This window comes from Equus asinus, chromosome X, assembly GCF_041296235.1.
Source record: "Equus asinus isolate D_3611 breed Donkey chromosome X, EquAss-T2T_v2, whole genome shotgun sequence".
Classification (NCBI taxonomy): Eukaryota; Metazoa; Chordata; class Mammalia; order Perissodactyla; family Equidae; genus Equus; species Equus asinus.
The window spans coordinates 119,540,241-119,563,027 of record NC_091820.1 but is presented as its reverse complement, the minus strand read 5'-3'; the positions used below and the strand labels follow the sequence as shown (position 1 = coordinate 119,563,027).

General features: G+C 41.6%; 1 protein-coding gene across 1 annotated transcript; it reads left to right on the top strand.

Moving 5' to 3' along the window:
• The first annotated feature begins 76 nt into the window (after positions 1-76).
• GPR119 (G protein-coupled receptor 119) lies at positions 77-22,448 on the top strand. The gene has a single exon (XM_070501741.1). The coding sequence runs from the start codon at positions 9,106-9,108 to the stop codon at positions 10,111-10,113; it is 1,008 nt and encodes a 335-aa protein (XP_070357842.1). The 5' UTR covers positions 77-9,105; the 3' UTR covers positions 10,114-22,448.
• Positions 22,449-22,787: the final 339 nt, after the last annotated feature.

Here is a 22,787-nt window from a genome sequence, read left to right as displayed (position 1 = left end):
CTCCCGGGGATTTTACTCTCGTCTCTCGCTTCGTCCCTTTGGGAAGTGAGGCATGGGTGCGAGCCTGGTCTATTACAGGACCCCCAGTTCCTGGACGATGCCTGACATTGATTGAGTTAGCTGTAAATGTTTGTTGAATGAAGACTGAAAAAGAGTCAGCTTTTACCCTCCTCTCAGTCATTTTCACTGTTCTGAGTCAGACTTTTTGTGAGGTGTTCCGTTGCTGAGTCAGATCCTAGGATGACATATTGAGGCCAAGGTGAAGAAGCCAGTTAGCAGGAATGCCAGGTGAAACACTGATCAACGGAGTGGATGACAGTCTGCAGATTAGGGAAAAGAGTGTATAGACCATGGGGCAGAGAAGCCAGATAACTGAGACACATCATTGTAAAGACTAGAGTAGATGGGTGATCTGAGAGGCAAGCAATGACCTCAGAGATGAAGCCCATGGCGGGCCTGTCTTGGCTCAAGTCACAATGATGTTGCATGTAGGCTGGCAGCATTCTTCTTAAGCATGGTGAGGGCTGGCATCCCCCATGAGGTTGGGCACAGGTTTTCAAAGCTGTAGGATGATGCCACATAGCTTTCACTCTATCGCTGGTCAGCAACTTACCTTCTGGAGAGACCAGGTGGCATAGTGAGAAGAATATAGACTCTGAGGCCTGGCAGACCTAAGTTCAAATCCCAGTTCCACCATTTGCTAGCCGTAAAACCTTGGCCAATTGGCTTCAATTAACTTCATTGTGCATTGGTGATAATATCACCTCACAGGGATGTTTTGAGGATTAAATGAGATCATTCACATAAAGTGTGTGTGATAAGAGGTAGGTATTACTAATATTAATAATAATCTTCTTCTCAGGTTCCAAATACCCCCAGCCAGTGTTATAAGCACCCTACCCTCAGCTTCTGCAACCCCCAGATCTTACCCTCGGCTCTCCCTCAGGAAAAAGTTGGAAATGGCTGTCTGAGTGTTGGAGGACTGCAATATAAAATTCAGGCTAGAATGGCCCCTTGAGTGCAGTCTTTCTTGAAGGTTCTTCAAGAAAGACTTTCAATGAAAAAAGCAAGAAGTATTAATTGAATATATATTTTCTCCCCTTGCCCTATCCCATTCCACAAACCATGGGGATTAACCAAAAATGTGTGTGCCTCATTACCCAACTCCTTTTCTGCAGGGGAGGGAAGGATTTCGATGTACCAGTCCCAACAGTATAAATAAATAAAAGGAGCAAGAAGGTTCTGAGCTCTGAGTGGCAGATGAAAAGGTTTTCATACTCACCATGCTCCTCTGGCCTGCATGACGGCACAGCTAAGATGCAACAGCAACCCAGAAGTGCCTAGCAGGATCTTTCCTTTTAGAGACCCTTCCAATTTGTATAGCTAGACAGAAGCAAAGCCTTTCCAAGGATTGCTTTCTCCCCGCAGGTGCCTGCCCTCTGCTGGGCTTCCTGGTCATTGGCATTTTGGCATCTCAGGCCAGCAATCTGCCCTTTCCTGGCTAAGTAGAAACCTTTGTAGTACCACAACTAAATGTCTCTTGGGCAGTGGGACAGCCAACCAGCAATATAACCAGTACCCAGTTTTTGAATTGTCTCCTCATATTAACCCTTTAGCTCAGTGTATTAGTTTCCTATTGCTGCTGTAACAAATTACCACAAACTTAGTGCTTAAAACACAAATTTATTATCTTACAGTTCTCAAGGTCAGAAGTCCAAAATCAGTTCCACTGGGCTAACATCAAAGTCTCAGCAAGCCTGGTTCCTTCTGGAGCATCTAGGAAAGAATTCGTTTCCTTGCCTTTTCTGGCTTCTAGAAGCCACCTGCATTCCTTGGCTTGTGATCCCTTTCTTGCATCACTCCAACCTCTTGCTTGTCATCACATCCCCTAATACTGCTCACTCTGATCTCCCACTTTCCTCCTATAAGGACCTTTGTGATTATATCATTGGGCCCACCCAGAAAATCCAGGATAATCTCCCCATCTCTAGAACCTTAATTTAATGACATCTACAAAGTCCCTTTTGCCATATAAGATATATATTCACAGATCCCAGGGACTAGGACATGGACATCTTTGGGATCAATTTTCAGCCTACCACACCTAGGCTTCTGCAACACGGAGTAGCAAAAGACCACTGGACCAAGAGTGAGGAGAACTGGATTCCAATCCCCAGCTCTGCCACTCCTTCCTAGTTGGGTAACCTTGGGTAGGTCCCTTCACCTCTTCAAGCCTCACCTTCTACTCTTGTAACCTGAAGATAATAACATCTAGCTCACAAGGTGTTACTTGAATGTATGAAAAATCTCTGTCTGAGCATAGTAACTAGCACAGAATAAGGCACTCAATAAACATGCTGGAAGGGGGATGTTAGCATGGGGAGAGAGGATGAGCAGTTAGCAAACAATTGTGCAGATGAAAGATATTAAGGTGCTAAAAGAGACAGGTAATAGCACGAATGGAAAGCAAGAGAGGGGAGATAACTGAAGAAGTACACATGAGTCCAGATTTATAGATTTCCTTGGGCTCAGGGTAAAAATGATCCTCATTTTCCACAATGGCTGGGCTTTAGCGACAAAAAAAAAAAGGCTTCCACTTAGTCTCATCTCAAGCACCTTTGAAAAAAACCCAAAGCATAAAAGTGTCAGCTTGAAGGTCAGAGGTAATAGGATGGGCAAAGGCATAGAGGCACAAACTGGCAAGAAAAGGGGACTACATGCAGTCTCCATGGTGGATAAGAGTCAGGACAAGCTCTTGCTGGCTGTCCCACACAAGCTTCTTGCCTGTCTGCAAATTTCCAACACGTATCGCTTACAAGCTGTACAGTCTTAGGGAAATAAGTCACCCTCTCTGTGTGCCTTGGTTTCCTCATCTGTAAAATTGAGGTATTAATAGTACCTAACTTATAGAATTATTGATTAAATGAGAATCTAAGCTGTATATTTAGCACAGTACTCAGCACCTAAAGGCCCCATAAATGTCAGCTGGTATCATCATTGCTACAAGAAGGCTCAGATGCCCCAGAAGTCCAGGGCTGTTTCCTCAAAGTGCCTCCCACTCCAAGAAGAGACCAAAGCCTCAAATACTGATTCTCCTACCCTGTCTTGCCCTATCATTTCTCCCAATCCACACACACACCTTTCTACAACTGCAGCACAGGCAGGTAAAAACAATAAAAGCAAAAGCAAATATATAACTATATATGTACATACATATGTGTGCGTATATATGTGTGTGTGTGTGTGTGTGTGCATTTTTGTGTGGTCTGAAAAAGGCCTTTGCAAAATGGTGCCTGAGCTGGAATAGGGAGGGAGAATTTTGAGGAGGGTTTTTTCTTTTGAAATTACATGAATATATTCTCACTGTGAAAATATATAACAAGTCAATATATATTGTGACAACCACTCTTCACCCCCACCAATCCCACCCCCCTGCTCAAAGTTATTCATTCTCTGTCAACAATCTCCTTTCTATGCATTTATACACACGTATATCTGGAGTTTGGGGTTTTATTTTCATAAGGGTGTCCAGACTTTGCATATTGATGTGTGACTAGATGTAACAATCAACAAGATGTCTTGGAGGTCTCTCTGTAAGGACATATAAACCTATCCCATTCTTTTCACATCACTGCATAATATTTCATAGTAATGCATGAACCAGATTCAGGAAGAGATATTCAATGTCGCTGCTTGTCCTTGGGGAAGATGCAGCTAAACCATTACAGGCAGACGGCTGCTCTAGGCACCACAAGAAATCAGGCACAACTTGTCTTAGATATCTTCCTAGAGCTCCTCTCATGGGGGCCTGGCTCCACAGGCAGGCTCTGCTGAAGCCTGGTGTCTCCCCCACTCCCGTTCCAGCTGAAACTCCTGGTCCTCAGTCCCATGCCCTCAGGGTGGATGAAGTACCCCGTTGTATCCTTTTACCTTACATGGCAAAAGGCACTTCGCGTTTATGGGATAGCTTAACCAGAGAATAAGCCCTCTCATACTTTACCTTCTTCCCTTTCTCAATCCTGGTTTGTATGCCTTTCAGTGCTCTACTCTAGAGACTCTGAGAGCTCTCAGCCTGCTCCAGTGGGGCAGGACCGCAAGGACCAGCCACCGACCTCCCAGGAGGAACCACATTCTCTGTGGCCTTGACCTTACGGCATGGGCACACCCCTAGGACACACAGCTGAGACCACGTGGTGGTGTGGGAAAGGGGGTAGGAAAGACCAAAGGGGACAAAGAGGTGGGGTAGCTAAGAAAGATGGGAGGGAGCTGAGGGAAGGGAAAAAACTCCCAGGGGCCCATCAAAAACAGATTGTGTAGGGACTCAAAGACAATTCAGTGGGAATAATGATGTTTTACACCACTACAGGAATCTCCTCTAAGGCCTTCCTGAAAGGCGTGCATTTAGCCTTTGCTTGCTTACTTCCAAAGACTGAGAGCTCACTATTTTCCTAGGCTGCCTAAGTTAGTTCGATTCAGCTTGTGGGTTCATGAGAGGACAAGAGAGAAAACAGGAAAGTGTTGATGGCTAAAAGAAAAGAAATATATAGGGCACAAGCAAAGGAAGAGTAAACTAAGAAGAGCATTTGTTGGAGGATGGAGGGAGAAGAGACCTGGGCAGCAGAAAATACCGGTGTAGTAAGCAGCATAATGCCTCTCCCCCCACCACCACCAAAGATGTGCACATCCTAATCCTCGGAACCTGTGGCTATGTTACCTTACACAGCAAAAGGCACTTCGCAGATTGATTAAGTTAAGGACCTTGAGATGGGGAGGATATCAGGGATTATCCAGGTACACTCAATGTAATCACAAAGGTCTTTAAAAGAGGGAGGAGGAAGAGTCAAAGCCAGAGAAGGGGATGTGACTATGGAAGCAGAAGTTGGAGTGATGTGCCATGAGCCAAAGAATGCAGGCAGCTTCTAAAAGCTGAAAAAGGCAAGGAAATTATCCTCCCCTAGAGCCTCCCAAAGGAATGCAGCCCTATCAACAATTTGATTTGAGCCCTGTAAGACCCACTTTGGACTTCTGACTTCAAGAACTGTAAGATAATAAATTTGGGTTAAGTCACTATGTTTGTAGTAGTTTGTTACAGCAGGAAAAGGAAACTAATACAACCAGGCACCTGAGAGTGGGAGAGAGGAAAGGACAACTTTAATGTGCATACAGATCACTGGAGATCTTGTTCAAATGTAGACTCTTCTTCAGTGGGTCTTGAGCTGGGCCTGAGGTTCTGCATTTCCACCCAGCTCTCAGGTCACACCAATGCTCTGGATCTGATACACACTTTGATTAACAAAAGACTAGAAAGAAGACACTCAAAAAAAGTATCTGTGTAATATTTTACAGCTCATGAAGCCTTTTCATATCCATCATACCTCATTTTATCATCCCCAAAACCCTGTGAGGTAGGTATTATTGTCCCCATGTTACACACGAGGAAGCCAAAGCTAAGTCACAGAGGTGAAGACATTTCTCCAAACAAAATCATAGAGGTAGTGTTGGGCTGGCCCCCAGGTATCCTGACTCCAGAGCCTGTGCTTTTGCCATTGAACGCTGATTCTCACCCCTGGCTTCATATTAGAATCACCTGAGGATCTTTTAAAGCTCCAGATGCATAGGACACACCCCAGACTAATGACATCAGAATCTCTTGGTGTGTGACTCAAACATCAATATTTTTGGAATGACCAAGTGAGTCCACTGCACAGTTAAAGCTAAGAACCATTGCACTAGAGCAGTGGTTCTCAAAGTGGGGGCCCTGAACCAGCAGCATCAGCATCACCTGGGAACTTGTTAGAAATGAATATTCTCAGACCCCAGCCCAGGCACAATGAAGCCAAAACTCTGGGAGTGAGGCCCAAGAATCCGGGTGTTAACAAGCCTTCCACGGGATTCTGATGAACACTTGAGTTTGAGCATAGGCATAAAAAGGGCCATCTCGACTCCATGCATGGAGTCAAGGGCTGGGGAAACAAAAATACACCTTACATCCAGGTATAAAATTAGGCCAGGTGCTAAACAACTGAAATCAGCCTCTTAAATGGATGTACCAAAGAATAAGAACTGTTCTAGATTCAATGCAATCCCTATCAAAGTCCCAATGACATTTTTCATTGAAATAGAACAAGGAATCCTAAAATGTAATATGGAACAACACCAGACCTCGAATAGCCAAAGTAATCCCGAGAAAAAAGAACAAAGCTAGAGGTATCATACTCTGATTTCAAAATATACTACAAACCTATAGTAATCAAAACAGCATAGTACTGGCACAAAAACAGACACACAGGTCAATGGAACAGAAGCGGGAGCCCAGAAATAAACCCACACATCTATGGACAGCTAATTTTCAACAAGGGAGCCAAGAACATACAATGGAGAAAGGAAACTCTCTTCAATAAATGGTGCTGGGAAAACTGGACAGCCACATGCAAAAGAATGAAAGTAGACCATTATCTCACACCATACACAAAAATTAACTCAAAATGGGTTAAAGACTTGAATGTAAGATCCAAAACCATAAAACTCCTAGAAGAAAACATAGGCAGTATGCTCTTTGATAGGGGTCTTAGCAGTATCTTTTTGAGTATCATGTCTCCTCAGGCAAGAGAAAGAAAAGAAAAAATAAACAAATGGGACTACATCAAACTAAAAAACTTCTGCACATCAAAGGAAACCATCAACAAAACAAAAGGACAACCTAAAAATTGGGAGAAGATATTTAAAAATCATGTATCTGATAAGGGGTTAAGATCTAAAATATATAAATAACACATACAACTCAACAATAAAAAACCCAATTAAAAAATGGGCAGAGGATCTGAACAGACATTTTTCCAAAGAAGATATACAGATGGCCAACAGGTACATAAAAAGATGTTCAACATCACTAATTGTTAGGGAAATGCAAATAAAAACTACAATGAGATAACACCTCATGCCAGTCAGAATGGCTACTATTAAAAAGACAAGAAATAACAAGTGTTGGAGAGGATGTGGCAAAAAGAGAACTCTTATACACTGCTGGTTGGAATGTAAACTGGTGCAGCCACTAAGGAAAACAGTATAGAGATTCCTCAAAAGATTAAGATTAGAACTACCATATGATCCAGTTATCCCACTGCTGGGCATTTATCCAAAGAACACAAAAACACTAATCTGAAAAGATATATGCAGCCCTATGTTCATTGCAGCATTATTCACAATAGCCAAGATTTAGAAACAACCTAAGTGCCTACACACACACACACACACACACACACACACACACAAAATGGAATACTACTCAGCCATTAAAAAGGCGAAATCTTGCCATTTGCAACAACGTGAGTGGACCTTGAGGGCATTATGCTAAGCAAAATAAGTTAGATAGAAAAAGCCAAATACTGTACGATTTCTCTGTGAAATATAAAAACAACAACAAGAAACAAACACATAGACACAGAGAACAGACTGATGGTTACCAGAAGGGAGGCGGGGAGGGATGAGGGCAAAATGGGTAAAAGCCCATATGTGTATGGTGATGGATGGAAACTAGACTTCGGGTGGTGAACACAATGTAGCCTACACAGAAATCGAAATATAATGATGTACACCTCAAATTTATATAATGTTATAAACCAATGTCACCTCAATAAAAAGTAAACAATAATTTTAAAAGGACTATCCTCAGGCTGGCAACTGGAAAACCCAATCCCCACACCAAAGCCTTTCTGATTCTTTGTAGGAGAGTCATCTGCCAAAGGCCCTCTCAGACTGTCAAAACATCCTGGAATATATTTGCCTCCAATTCTGCATCTTGCTCACCACTCCCTCACTTAAAACATTAATCTTTCCCATTTGTGCTCTCACCTGAACTGAGTAAATAAGCTTCTAATAGCTCTTCTCCCCACCCCTCTCTTCTTGGTATCCAAGATGAGAGTACCAGGCAAAAGGTTAGTTCTAATGCACCCGAGCAAATGGATATACAACCTAAAATAGGAGTGACATACACAGCTGCCCTCCCTGAGCCCATTTCACCTACCTCAGCAACACTGCCACCCTATCCCTGGAAAATGGAAAATTCCACAACCAAACATTAGTTCACTTTCCAGAATGCAATCCACCTCCTCTTCTCCTGTCCCAAAGATAGCTCTACAGGATCAAGACAGGCAAGGCTTGCAGTGACTACTCATGACCAGAGACATGGCCCGACATGGTGTAGAGAAAGTTCTCAATGAGTAGACCCAAGAGACAGCAGCTTTAGACGGGGAACGGGCTCTATTCTAAACTGAATGACAGCTATTAAAAATTCTCTGCTTGTTTTTCCTCCCCTTTTGAATCCTCAACTAACTGAGTTCCGAGGGATGAGATACAGGGGAACAGCATACCCTATTTGAGAGAATTAGAATCTGAGGTGTTAGGAAGCAAAAGATAAGAAACAGCTTAAATGTGTGGTAACCCCCCCTGAAAGTATGGTGTGCCCTGAAATAGCTTGCTTGCCTTCACTTCCCACTTTGACTGATTATGATCATCTTGCTTGATTAAAAGCAGTCATAATAGTAACTGAAAATTAGTTATTAAGCAAATGCTTAATCAAGCTGAGATTAGTTGTTAAGGTAGTACTTGAGGTTTAGGAAGAAAGGAAGTCGAAACTTATTATCAAGTTATGGAGGAAGAAAAAGTGTGATTAGAGTCAATTATATCTTCTGCGAGACAGGAGACATGATGAATCCCCAGTCCCTCCAAACAAAGTCCCTGAAGCATCAGTAAAGGGAGAGAGCCTGGCAAGACATTGTGTACCAGGTACTTGGGAGTTGTCTAGTAACTTGGTTGCTGGAGGGGGAGGGACTAGCTCAGGGCCCAGGGGGAGGTCTGCTCTGGAATTGCTGCCTTCAGAGAGCTGGAGAGGCAAGAGGCTGAGGACTGAAAAAGAGAGGGTGACCAGTAGGTTCTTCTTAATGACCAGCAGGATCCCAAAGGTGGAGAGCTGCCAGCCTGGACTGCCAGTGATGATCAGAACTGTGCGGCAGCTCTGAACCCACAGCTCCTTCTTCCCCAGCCTGTGAGAATTTGAGCTGGAGAGCCAGCATGCCCTGGTAAGTGGAAATCCTGCCACTTCAAGACATGGAGTCATCTTTCCTATTTGGAGTGATCCTTGCTGGCCTGGCCTCCCTCATTATTGCCGCTAACGCACTAGTGGCCATAGCTGTGCTGTTGTTAATCCACAAGAATGATGGTGCCGGTCTTTGCTTCACCTTGAATCTGGCTGTGGCTGATGCCTTGCTTGGTGTGGCCATCTCTGGCCTAGTCACAGACCAGCTCTCTACTCCAGCTCAGCCCACACAGAAGACCCTGTGCAGCCTTCGGATGGCATTTGTCACTTCCTCCGCAGCTGCCTCTGTCCTCACGGTCATGCTGATTGCCTTCGACAGGTACCTTGCCATCAAGCAGCCCCTTCGCTACTTACAGATAATGAATGGGCTAGTGGCTGGGGCCTGCATTGCCGGGCTGTGGTTGTTGTCTTACTTCATTGGCTTCCTCCCACTTGGAGTCCCCATATTCCAGCAGACCACCTACCACAGCCCCTGTACCTTCTTTGCTGTGTTTCACCCACTCTTCGTGCTGATCCTCTCCTGCATTGGCTTCTTCCCAGCCCTGCTCCTCTTTGTCTTCTTCTACTGTGACATGCTCAAGGTTGCCTCCATGCACAGCCAGCAGATCCGAAAGATGGAACATGCAGGAGCCACGGCCAGAACTTACCGGCCTCCACGGACTCCTAGTGACTTCAAGGCAGTCCGCACAGTGGCTGTTCTCATTGGGACCTTCACTCTGTCCTGGACCCCATTCCTTATCACCAGCATTGTGCAGGTGGCCTGCCAGGAGTGCCGCCTCTACACAGTGCTGGAACAGTACCTGTGGCTGCTTGGTGTGAGCAACTCCCTGCTCAACCCACTCATCTACGCTTACTGGCAGAAGGAGGTGCGGCAGCAGCTCTACCAGATGGCCTTGGGAGTGAAGAAGCGGCTCACCTCATTCCTCTTCCTTCTCTCGGCCAGGGATGGTGCCCCAGAGGGGCCCAGGGAAAGTTCCTATCACATCGCCACTATCTCCCACGCACAGCTTGATGGCTAAGACGGTAAGGGCAGAAAAGCTTCAAAGTGCCTTCTCCCTCCCCTCTCTGGGCCCTAACTAGATCAGATGGAGCTAGGAGAATGAGAGCACTTGCTTCAGGTAATTGACCACTCCCTGCACCCTCTCACTCCAGACTGAGAGGTAACTGAGGCAGAGTGCTGACGTTTTTTATAGTCAGTTTCCCCGTTTGCAAATCTCCATTCCTCTCTGTCCTTCTTTTGCAATGAGTCTGGTTCTCCTGTACAGGTATACTTAATTAAAGCAAGAAATGAACTACTGAAAAGATGCTTAAAAATCAAGTCATATTTTTGAATACACTAGAGCAGCACTGTGTAACAGAAATATAATGCAAGCCACATATATAATTTTAAATGTTCTAGTAGCCATGTTAAAAAGGTAAAAAAAGAATGAGGCAAAATTAATGTTACTGTTTCATTTAACCTAATATATCCAAAACATCATTTCAACAGGTAATCAATATTAAAAATTTACACTATTTTTTTCATGCTCAATCTTTGAAGTCTGATGTGTATTTTACCCTTACAGAACATCTCAATTCAAACTAGCCATATTTCAAATGCTCCATAGCCACATGTGGCTAGTGGCTACCATACTGGACAGCACAGCACTAGAGAAATTAAGTTCTGTTCTTTTTAACTGTTTACTATAGTGATTGCTTTTGTAAAATGGGTCCTGCCCTCCACAATGTAAATGGGACATCTTACGTAGTGAGTGTGCATAAAATGTAGGAACCTGAATTAGATTCTAAATCTTGTCTTTTCCCACACTTCATGGTGTTCAAAACAGTGTTTCTTTGGGAAATAGCCTATCTTGTGATTATTTCCATTATTACCCCTCCCAATCCACCACCACCTTTCTAACTCTGTGGTGCCCCGTCCCCTCAGTTGGCCTCTTATGTCACTTGTAACTACTTGCTGATGATAAACCACAAATTCTGAGACAGTGTAAGGTAAGGAAGAAGGAAAGGGGTAGGTACCAAGAAAGGCACTGCCAAGCTTTCCACACTGGACCCACTTTACTCCTCAGAGCTTGACCTTCTTTCATTTACTCCCAAATTTGCATTTTCCTAAGAAACTTAGTCACATAAGAGTACGCCTCCAAACTGGTCCGGGAGACCAGCTGAGGAGCAGGTGCCTCACCCTGCTTTCTGTGGATAAAGAAAATGACTGTTGGCAGCTGGGAACTATGCTCAGGCTTCCTCTGGGCAATCCTGGCAGCAGAAATTCAAGAACAGAATGGGGAAGACACCCAGGAATGACACTCAACCTTCCTGAGCTTCCCTGTAACCCTTTCCTCAACCTCCTGATCTCCAAAGTGGATTCCTAGAAAGTTTGTGTCTTAAGGCCCTAAACTAGATTATTTCCTTAGAAAGCTGCTGAGTGGACAACAAAAGAGGGCAAGAAGAAACCAAAAGGGTATGGATTAATTTGTCTGGGATTTGGTGCCAAAACCACCTTGGAAGGCTAACCCCTCAATATCTCTGAAATGAGGGCCTGAGGATGCACATGAGTCCAATGTGTAATGGCTAATTCCAAGAGGCCCATGAAAATTTCCATTCAAATCTCAAACTACAATGTTCAGAACCTGGATGGAATCCGCCATCCTCCTCTCAAAAGGATGGCACCATACCAAGATGCTTTGCACTTGGGTTTAAATTCCCCTTCAGTCTTAGATTAACTACTGGAGCTTGCTTTCCTTAGTTGTTTAGAGATTAATGATCATCCCTTTCAAATTTTGTACTCTTAAAAATTCCCTTCTCCCTCTCCTCACCCTTTACCTTCACCCCAAAAGGCCTATTTCTCACTGATCTATTCTAACACATACCAACTTTCCTTCGGTAGGCATTCTTCCAGTTGCTCTGCTTACCACTCTGGCCCAGAGGAGGACTGTGCTTGCCTTCATCATAGTAGGCTTTGTGTTCCTACAACTGAAGAACTTTTTGGCTCTCAAGTGGATGATGGAACCCAATATGCCTTGAAGTGCTGAGCACCAGCAAGTACCAGTTACGCCAGCAATAAGGCACACTCTTGGATTGGGTTATGAGTTACTCAAACTAGGTAAAACACAAACAGTAACTGTGTTTTGGGACAGAACTGAAAGCAGGCTCAAATCAATGCCCTCCTTATTGGTGGTTCAAACCTTACTCTCCTGGCCTTGCTGCAAAGGACTGATCTTGCTGAGGTAACAGGTAATGGAAATAAGTTACAGGAGAAAGGCAGGAGCTGATGGGAAGCTAGGTGATTGTTGTGTTATTAGGTTCAGTCTAAGAAACCCTGCTATCCCTGGGAGTCAGTATGTGCAGTGGAAAATTCACAGGCTTTGAAGTCCAACAGACTAGTGTTCAACTTATGATTCAGCTGTTTAAATTCTCAAAGCTACAGTTTCCTCATTTGTAAAATTGGGGTAATAATGCCTACCTTATATGGTTATGCTGAGAATTAACTCAGATAATGTAGGTGAAAATGCCTAGTAAACTACAGCACATTGTTTAATGCTCAGAAAATGTTCTCTTCCTCTTCCTTAAAAATCCTGAATATTAAAACATCCAACTGACCAATTTAAGGGAGTCTGTCATATCTGTAGATATTACGACCTCTAGGGCAAGGACAATTAGGCTCCAAACTGTGAATTCCTCAATGCGTGAATAAGCTTTTTGAAAATGAGTGATGAGAGGTGACAGGTTAAAACAAACAGTAAATATAATACATTAGCAGGATCAAGACAGAGCAGATACAAACAAGTCACTATTATCATACACTTGGGTTTAAGAGTAACCATATAAGAGCACTGTGTTTAATAAGCTACCAAGAGCAAGGATACAGAATGCTATGCAAAAGTCTAATGGCTTTCTTTGGCGCAGGCTCCTTCACAGATAAGGGAATGCACTGGAGAGGAAACATTTAGATTTCATTCATGCATCCACTGTTGTCTCCTGATGGACTTGCAAAGAAGCCAAATCCCATTCAGCAATTTGATCAAAGTAAGAAAAAGATATTAAGACCTCATAGGACAGAATGTAGGTCAACCGGTCCCATTTATAAAAACTGTGACACGACTAACTTTTACACTAATTCCTCGGGTAGCTAACAGTATGCATAGCACTCCTCAGTTTCAGAGGACTGCTCTCAAGAACATAAGAACACACAGCCCTCTGTACAGGGGCATTGTGAGTGGTCTCACAAGTGTTAGAAGCAGGTTGCCCTGATCTACCCACACTTTCCTGATTGGCCACATGACCAATAAGGCCATCCCTGAGTGCTGGCCAGCCAGAATTAATTAGCCTTGGGATATCTTCTCCCTACACAGAGAAGTGTTCACTGGTTCAAATGGGAAATGAACTCGTGACTTTGATTTCATTCTCACTTGCTCAGTCACTGGCCAAAGTGAATAGAGACCAGTGAAAACAGCAGGCATAAGAGATACTTCAAGGATACACATAGAACAAGAGGAAACATGGTGTTTACAGCTGAGCAACAAGAGCAGCAATGGACCCAAGGCCAGACCACAACTACTTGGCTGCTGTCAGCCACTCACTTATTTTGTGACTCCTTCAGTACCTTCCATGTCATCCTTCAAACTGCTGACTGGTCTGGAAATTTTCTCCTTTTAATTAAATCTTCATTTGTTAGTTCTTCAGTCATATAAACTCAATGATAGTACCTACAAGTGTCAACTGTCATTCATTAATCTGTCCATCCATCTGTCTACCTACCCCACAAACATTTATTGAGAGCTAGGTGCTAAAATTGCCCTAGCTTTGCTGGGATTTCTTTTAGAGATTTACATTGATGTATATATGGTGTTCATTATTTTCTGATTATAAAAGCATTTTGTTTTCATTTCAGAAATTTTTGAAAATACAGAAAATCATAAAGTACCCATAATTGTACAATCCAGAGATGATCACTTTTATTCCCCTCCATCTGTTTTCTTCACTTAACATTATATTGTGCATATTTTCCTATGTCATTAAGTTTTCTTCCAAAACATGACTTGTAATGGTTGCAGGTTCTTTTCAACATATGAGTATATGATATTTTAACCATTTCCCTATAGTCGTACATGTATATTATTTCCAATTTCTCACTGTTATGATATCACTATAAATACCCTTGCTCATAAATCTTTGACACATCTGTTTAATTCCTTAGGATAAATTCTCCAAAGCAGTATTACTAGGTCAAGGAGCATTAAACACTTATAAGAATTTTGACTCATATTTTTGCTGGCATTTCTTGAAGTGTAATGTTTCCTTAGGATATTTGCTAAGAAAAGTCAAAAGTGAGCCACAAATGAACAGACCACACCGATACAATTATCTCAAAGAAATAAAAGTGCATGGCTTCCTGAAAGCATAAACCATACCAAGAGGGCTAACCAGTTATTTTTTACAAAAGGAAATCTATTGATATGTCCTACTGCTGGAGTTAATCTGCAAATTTAGAAATCTGGACTAATGAGACACAGCAGTTTAAGAACACCCCTCACAGTACAACTGCATTATTGACAAAGCACTGTGTGATATGCTGATAGCAATTTCAGTGTGTTTTCACTGTTAAAATTTTCCAAAGTAGTTGCTTTGCGCAATACCATAAAATGCTAAGTAAGCATAAGAAATGAAAACATGATCACACGGAGCCAGGAGACAGGTCTTGACACAGTTGAATCCTTGAAGCCATAGTCTCGCAGCGTTGCTGAACGGGAAAGATGGACTCCACCTAATGGATCAACTGCGGCAGGGTAAAGTGCATGACAGTGCAATATGCTACTGCCCAGCCATATGTTCACTGGATTTACAAGCTGTTGGGACCATAATCAGCCACTGAGCTCAAAGAGCCCTCTCATGAGGAGTCCTAGAAACGGCCATTGCAGCTGCTTAGGATGTCAGTCTGTTTCAAGGCACAAAGTAGTTCCTGCTTCCTTCAAAATGCCTTCTACACAATGGGACAAGCAGGATGCATTTGCTCCAGAGCACTGGAGGGACTAAAATCATGTAAGACCAAGAGACTGAGGGAGGTCTCTTTATTTGTTTAGGTTTGTTTTTATTTGTTGTATGTTCCCAACAATCCCATGATCAAATCATATTTCCTATTTTCTATAATAAATCCCTATCGGTTCCAGTTCTGTCTCAATTGTATTGACATTAAGGCACTAAAAAGCTGACAAACAAGCTGAGATAACATAGTCATTGGTCCAGTAAAATGCCACACTGTCTTACAAAATTGTTCATTGTGCTTTTACCACTCATAATATTTTTACAGATTTGCCCACTGAGCCATTCAACAAATATTAAGGCACTTCTTATAGAAAAGCAAACTGGTGTCATGTCATCTCAGAGGAGGTTTAAAAAGTAAGAAAACCAGGGGCTGACCCAGTGGTGTTGTAGATAAGTCCAGTGTGTTCCATTTCAACAGCCCGGGTCCCTGGGTTCGGATCCCAGCTGTGAACCTACACCACTCATCAAGCCATACTGTGGCAGCAACCCACATACAAAATAGAGGAAAGATTGGCACAGATGTTAGCTCAGGGCTAATCTTCCTCAAGCAAAAAGAGGAGGATTGGCAACAGATGTTAGCTCAGGGCCAATCTTCCTCACCAAAAAAAAAAAAAAGTAAGAAAATTAAAACAAGAAATTATAGCTGAATGGCTATGAGGTTATTTCAAATGTGAAAAACAGACTCATAATTCAAAATTCCAATCACCACTTTAAGATTACTAGGTCCCTTAGTAATTCTATACAAGGATGTGTTAAATTGTTTTTCTTATTTACTAAATAAACAGGAGAGACAAGTATGCATGAAGGCTGTTTATAGTGAGTTAGCCACAGCCCGAAATACAAGGGAATTCTGATACCAAGACGTTGAATAGAAAAAATGAAATATCCTTTTAGGGAAACCTCAGGAATTAAGATTAATGAGGAGCAGCTATTCTGAGAAGATGTGAAGATACTTGTTTTTTTAAAAAAGCAATTTTATTACTCTAACTTACATGCAATATCCTGACTGGGCTAGGCTAACAAAAATATTTATTCCTTAAGTGACATGCTTTAGTGACTAGAAAGGAAGTATTTATAGTCAGGTTCTTAGTTGTTTAATCATCCCCCCCATAAAGTTATTTATAGGCCTAACAACATACTTCTTTGCATTGGAGGAGAGAGGGCAAGAAGTCTAGCCCCATGTCCAAATTATTCAATGTAAACTAGTGGCATCTCTATCAATAATTCCAAGTTCTTCAATAAATAGTATAATATACAACAAGAACAAGTTCCTGTGTGTGTGGTGAACTGTGCTTACTTAGACTAGAGGAAGAAGGGGTGGGCTAGTGATGAAGGAGGTTGTGGAGAAGAAAGGCCAACCAGAGAGGGAAGCAGTAGAAAGTGGAGAATAACCGGAAATGATATATTTGCAGTTACAGGTCTCCAGGAAAATAATCCTAACCCAGTACTACAGTTAAGTGTCAAAGAGTTACCAATCACAACAACTAGTGACCTTCTTTCTCCCAGGATGCTAGAAAGAAAGGGGAATTAATGAAATTGATATTCTTTACTGCTCACCTGCCATAAACTTTAAGTGATCCTGGACAAGCCTGAGTCAGTACACCTCCAGCATAGTGATCATAAGCATGGGCTCATGAGCCAGACTGCCTGGCTACAATCCTGGCTCTGCTATTTTCTAGGAACAAAGTATCTTACCTTTCTGTGCCTCGGTTTCTCATCTGAAAAGTAAGAATAGTAGTACCTACCTCATAGTGCAGCCGGAAGGATGTAAACAGAGTTTCATAAACACAATACACCTAGAACACTATCTGGCACATAATAAAAGCCATGTATATATTATTACTATTATCTGAGTTGTCTCATGCTCTACCCTCTCAAGAAAAGGGGGAAAAATGTTGAAAGTGTTTCCATCTTATAGCCTACATATTTTGATCATTTTATCCCTTCAAACCTGGGTTCTCCTGATCAGAAATGCCAGTTGTTTGATCTTCAGGTTACTGGTAACATGATGGATCTGCTCATTCCAAAGGAAAATATCCATGTCATCAACTGGAATTAGAGGAACCAATCTATATTTTGCTATCAAGAAGCTCCAGTGAAATCCCTCACAAGCCATCCTAATAAGCTAAACCACATGCTGGATTTTTTTAAAAAACAGCTTTCGGGAGGTATAATTTACAGACTTTAAAGATCACCTGTTTAAAGCATACAATTCAGTGTTTCTTAGTGTATTTACAGAGTTGTGCAACCAACACCATAATCTAATTTTAGAACATTTTCATCCCCAAAAGAAACCTTGCACCCCTTAGTGGTTCCTATTTCCCCCCAGCCCTAAGCAACCACTAATTTACTTTCTGTCTTGATGAATTTGCCTATTCTGGACGTTTCATATAACTGGGGTCATATAATAGGTGGCCTTTTGTGTCTGACTTCTTGCATTTAGCATGTTTTCAAAGTTCATTCATGTTGTAGCTATGTGTCAGTGCTTCATTCCTCTTTAGGGCTGAATAATATTCCATTGTATGGATAGACCATAATTTGTTTATCCGTTCATCAGTTGACAGACATCTGGGTTGTTTCCACCCTTTCGTTATTGTGAATAATGCTGCAGTGAACATTGGTGTCCAAGTATCTGTTTGAGTCCGTTTTCAATTCTTTAGGGTATATATGCAGGAGCAGAATTACTGGGTCATATGTAATTTTATGTTTAGCTTTTGAGGAACTGCCCAACCGTCTTCCAAAGGAGCTGCACCATTTCACAGCCTCTTCAGCAACGTACAAGAGTTCAGCTTTCTTCACATCCTCACCAACTCCTGTTATTGTCTGTCTTTTTGATATGCTGGGCTTTTTACCTAGGAAAAAAATTATTTCTCTTCCAAATCAGTGGTGCCTACTCATCTTTGTGTAACTCTTTCACTCTGAGTTTTTTTTAATTAACAGACTTTTTTTTAGAACAGTTTTAGGTTTATAGATAAATTGAGCAGACAGTACAGAGTTTGTGTTGTTTTGTTTTTTGACAAACAAGATTTGAACCAAGGTCCTCAGACTCTTTAAAGATACTTTCCTTGTACTCATTGACTCCAAAAGATTTTCCTTCTCAGTCTACCTTCTAAAGACACTGGTGGATCTATTTCATATCCAACGTGCCCCTAAAAAGTTATTTTCCAATCAAATTTGCAATTCAAATATATGACAGCGAGCTTGCTACTTAAGGGAATTCCATGGTGAACACTTCTGTGAAATACTGAATTCTTCATACGTGAAATAATCCCCTTCAAATGTCATATGGCAAGAGGTAGACCCTTGTTTCTCCCCGAGGCACCCTTACTATGTAGCCTATTTCACTACTGAAATGGGTTAACCCTTAGTGTTCTGTCAATCAAAATACTCTATTCCTCCTATTGGCCACCTGAGGGGATAATGGATTAATCCATGACTAAGAACAGGATAGGATACTACACCATAAATAAAAATAACAAGTCAAGGCCCGGCCTGGTGGCCTAGTGGTTAAGTTCATGTGCTCTGCTTCAGCAGCCTGGCGTTCACAGGTTCAATCCCAGGCATGCACCCACACACCACTCGTCAAGCCATGCTGTGGTGGCATCCCATATGCAAAATAGAGGAAGATTGGCACGGATGTCAGCTCAGGGACAATCTTCCTCACCAAAAATAAAATTAGATAAAATACCAAGTCAAATTCTTTAATCTGAACTATCTGCCCATGATTATGGCTACTATAAAGGCAGCAATACTCAAAGCTTTGGTAAAGATCTCATCAGCTTCAAACTTTTTCTTCAAATTTTATCTTGAAAATATTGACCCTCCCTGCCCTCTTTACTCTTTTTCTATCAACAGAATATTAGCCTTTTTTAGATAACTTCAGGCTGGGTATTTAGTCATCGCCAGTGTCCTCTGTGATTTTCTCTCCCGATTGTTTTCTACGGGACTGTCTCAGGCTCAGTTCTTGGATCTCTTTTCTTGTCTACTGACACTCACTCTCTTGGGAATTTCATTCAGTATCTCAGGTTTAACAATCATCTATATGCTGATGATTTCCAAATATACATTCCTAGCCTATACCTCTCCCCTGAAACTCCACACTTCTATGGCTCACTGCCTACTCCACATCTCTTAAAGTCTAACAGGCACTTCAAACTTAACACATACAAAAAATTATTGCTTCCTCCTACCTCCCCCCAAAAAATACCTTGTACTTTCCAGAGTCTGCTCCATCTTTATGGCAATACTGCCCTTCCAGTGGCTCAGGCCTTGGACTAATCTTTACCTCTGCTCTCTCTCTCTCTTACAACACACACCCTATCCCCCAGCAAGTCATTATTTGCTCTTTTCCAAAATATAGGAATTTCAACTATTTCTCATGCCTCCACTGCTACTACCCTCATCCAAGCCACCATCACTTCTTGCTTGAATCATCACATTAGACTCCAGGCACACTCTCCCCTCAGAACCTTTGATTTGCTTTAGCCCTAGATTGGCTCCTTCTCTCACCTCCTAGAGACTTCAATCAAATTTGGCTTTCTCAGGGTGCGATCCTGCCAATATTCCCCACTCCTCTTCCCTGTTTTATTTTTCTATAAAGCATTTATCACCATCCAATATACCATATAGTTTACTCAGTAATCTTTTTATTATGTCTTCCTTCTGTAGACTAGAAGCTTCACGAGGCAGGGATATTTGTTGAATGAATGAATGAGTGAATGAATAATCAGTTTAAAAGATTAAATCCATTTCCCCAAGCACCTCTATTTTCCCTTAATAACCTCTTCTTTATCTACCATCCCATCATTATCTAGTAATTCAAAATTTAATTTCATTCCATTTAAATCCCACAGTATTTGAAACTTTGCTATATTTTAGACATTTTATCAGATTTTTGGATATGGATCAATTCATTTATTCATTTCACAAATATTCACTGAGTATATATAACTGTGCTAGGTACTGAGAACACAGCAGTAAACAAAATTGGCAGAATCCCTATTTTTACGTAGCTTACAGACTAATAAGAGATATAAATATCAAATAATCATACAAATATAATATGTAGTTATTGAATACATGGTCTAAGAAATTATAATGAGGAAAGTTATTTAGATTGGTGGAGAGAAAATCAATGAAAGGTTTCCCTGAAAGAATAACACTTGAGCTGAGGTAAATGAAGGTCAATTTCCAATATATATAAATCCTTCAAGAAACTATCTTTCAGCTATACCACTGTGAAAAAATGGCTTCCTTTTTGCTCATCTATTTGGGAATGAATAGAGTATCTGACTGGTGTATTAGTCTTAAAAATAAACAACAACATACCACTACACACCTATAAGAATGGCCAAAATCCAAAACACTGACACCACCAAAAGCTGGCGAGGAGGTGAAGAAACAGGAACTCTCATTCACTGCTGGTGGGAATGCAAAATGGGACAGCCACTTTGGAAGACAGTTTGGCAGTTTCTTACAAAACTAAACATACTCTTACCATACAATCTAGCAATTGCACTCCTTGGAATTTACCCAAATGAGCTGGAAACTGTGTCCACATAAAAACCTGCACACGAATGTTTATAGCAGCTTTATTCATAATGGCCAAAACTTGGAAGTAACCAAGATATCCTTCAGTAAGTAAGTGGATAAATATACTGTGGTACATCCAAAAGAAAAAAAAGAAAATGAGCTATAAAGCCACGAAAAGACATGCAAGAACCTTAAGTGCATGTTACTAAGTGAAAGAAGCCAATCTGAAAAGACTATGTACTGTATGATTCCAGCTATATGATGCTCTGGAAAAGACAAAATCATAGAGACAGTAAAAAGATCAGTGCATTCCAGGGATTAGAGCAGGGGGAAGAATGAATAGTCAGGGCACACAGGATTTTTAAGACAGTGACACTATTCTGTATGATACTATAATGGTGGACACATGTCATTAGACATTTGTCAAAACTCAGAGAAAGCCAGCCCTGATGGCCTAGGGGTTAAAGTTCAGTGTGCTCTGCTTCAGCGGCCTGGGTTCAGTTTCTGGGCGTAGAACCACACCACTCATCTGTCAGTAGCCATGCTGTGGCGGCAGCTCACATAGGAGAACTAGAAGGACCTATAACTCAAATATACAACTAGGTACTGGGGCTTTGGGGAGAAAAAAAAAGAGGAAGATTGGCAACAGATGTTAGCTCAGAGCAAATCTTTCCCGGCAAAGAAAAAAAAAATTAAATTTACATTTGTAAAAACAACAACAACAACAACAACATAGAATGTATAACATCAGTAGTGAACTTTAATGCAAATGACGGATTTGGGGCGATAATGATGTGCCAATGTAGATTCATTGATTGTAACAAATGAATCACTCTGGAGAGGAATTTTGATGGGGGGGAAGCTGCGCGTATACGGAAGTAGGCAGCATACAGGAAATCTCTGTACTTTCTGCACAATTTTGCTGTGAACCTAAAATTCTCTAAAAAGTAAAGTCTACGAAAATTAATTTTTAAAACGTAGTACTTTAGACTGATACTTAAGAAGGTACTGTGGGGTGGCAGACTGAGACAGGGAAGAAATCCAATAACTATGTGCTAGTCTCAAATATGCCACAATCTGGCTATGTGACACAACAAATTTTCTTAGTTTTTCTGGACCCTATTTTGCCTACCTGTACATAAAGGGGAGTAGATTTCAGTGGGTCTTAACCTTTTTTGGGTTGCTCCCCTCCAGGCTACCCTCCACACTAGGGTTATATTCCCCAAAAATAAGCTGGTTACATTATTCCCCTATTTTAAACTTCCTTTGCCTGCCCCCTCCCCCCAGGATAAAAGTCAAACTCTTTCTTAAGAAATATAGAAATTTTGTATCCTACAGGTCTAGGGACCACCTGCGCCAATTGCCTGTGACAAATCAAATGCCTTTGCCCCAAATAAGGTTAGGATCTCAGGTGATGGGATACAAGAATCTCCATTTTCACAAGATCTCCAGGCAATTCTGCCTCAAGTGGTATTTGAAAACCACTGCCCTGCATTTCAGCCACACTAAACTTTCCCCCACACTCCCCTGTCTGGAACATTTTTCCCTGCCTTATCCACAGGATAACATCTGCTCTTTAGCACAAATATCACCTCCGTTATGAAGCCTTTGGCCAATCCCCCAGGTAACTGGCTGTTCCCTCCTCTATGCTTCTACAGTACTTTGTTCATCTTTCACATAGTACTAAGTACCCACTATAATTATCTACTTACATGTCTGTTCCTCCTACTATAACGTGAACTTGAAAACAGTGACTATGTCTTACTCATTTTTATACGCGCAGCATCTAGGACATAACAGACACACAATAAATGTTTATTGAACAAACGAACAAATGGATAAAGACAAAGAACTCAACTATTCATTCCACAAATATTTGAGTGCCTACCATGTGCTGGACACTATTATAACACAAGAAAGTAGCCAGACCTTTTTCCCCGTAAGGCAATTAGAATTCTAGACTCCAGGTTCCATTTTAAGCCTCCTTTAGCATTTTATCTGTAGAAACTTCCCAATGAGCCACTTGTTCGCTTATTCATGCTTAGGAAAGAATGACTTGCCTGATGTTTACAAGGGAGTGGTATTATGACAATAAATAGCAGTGGGAAAGCACAATGCAGTTAGT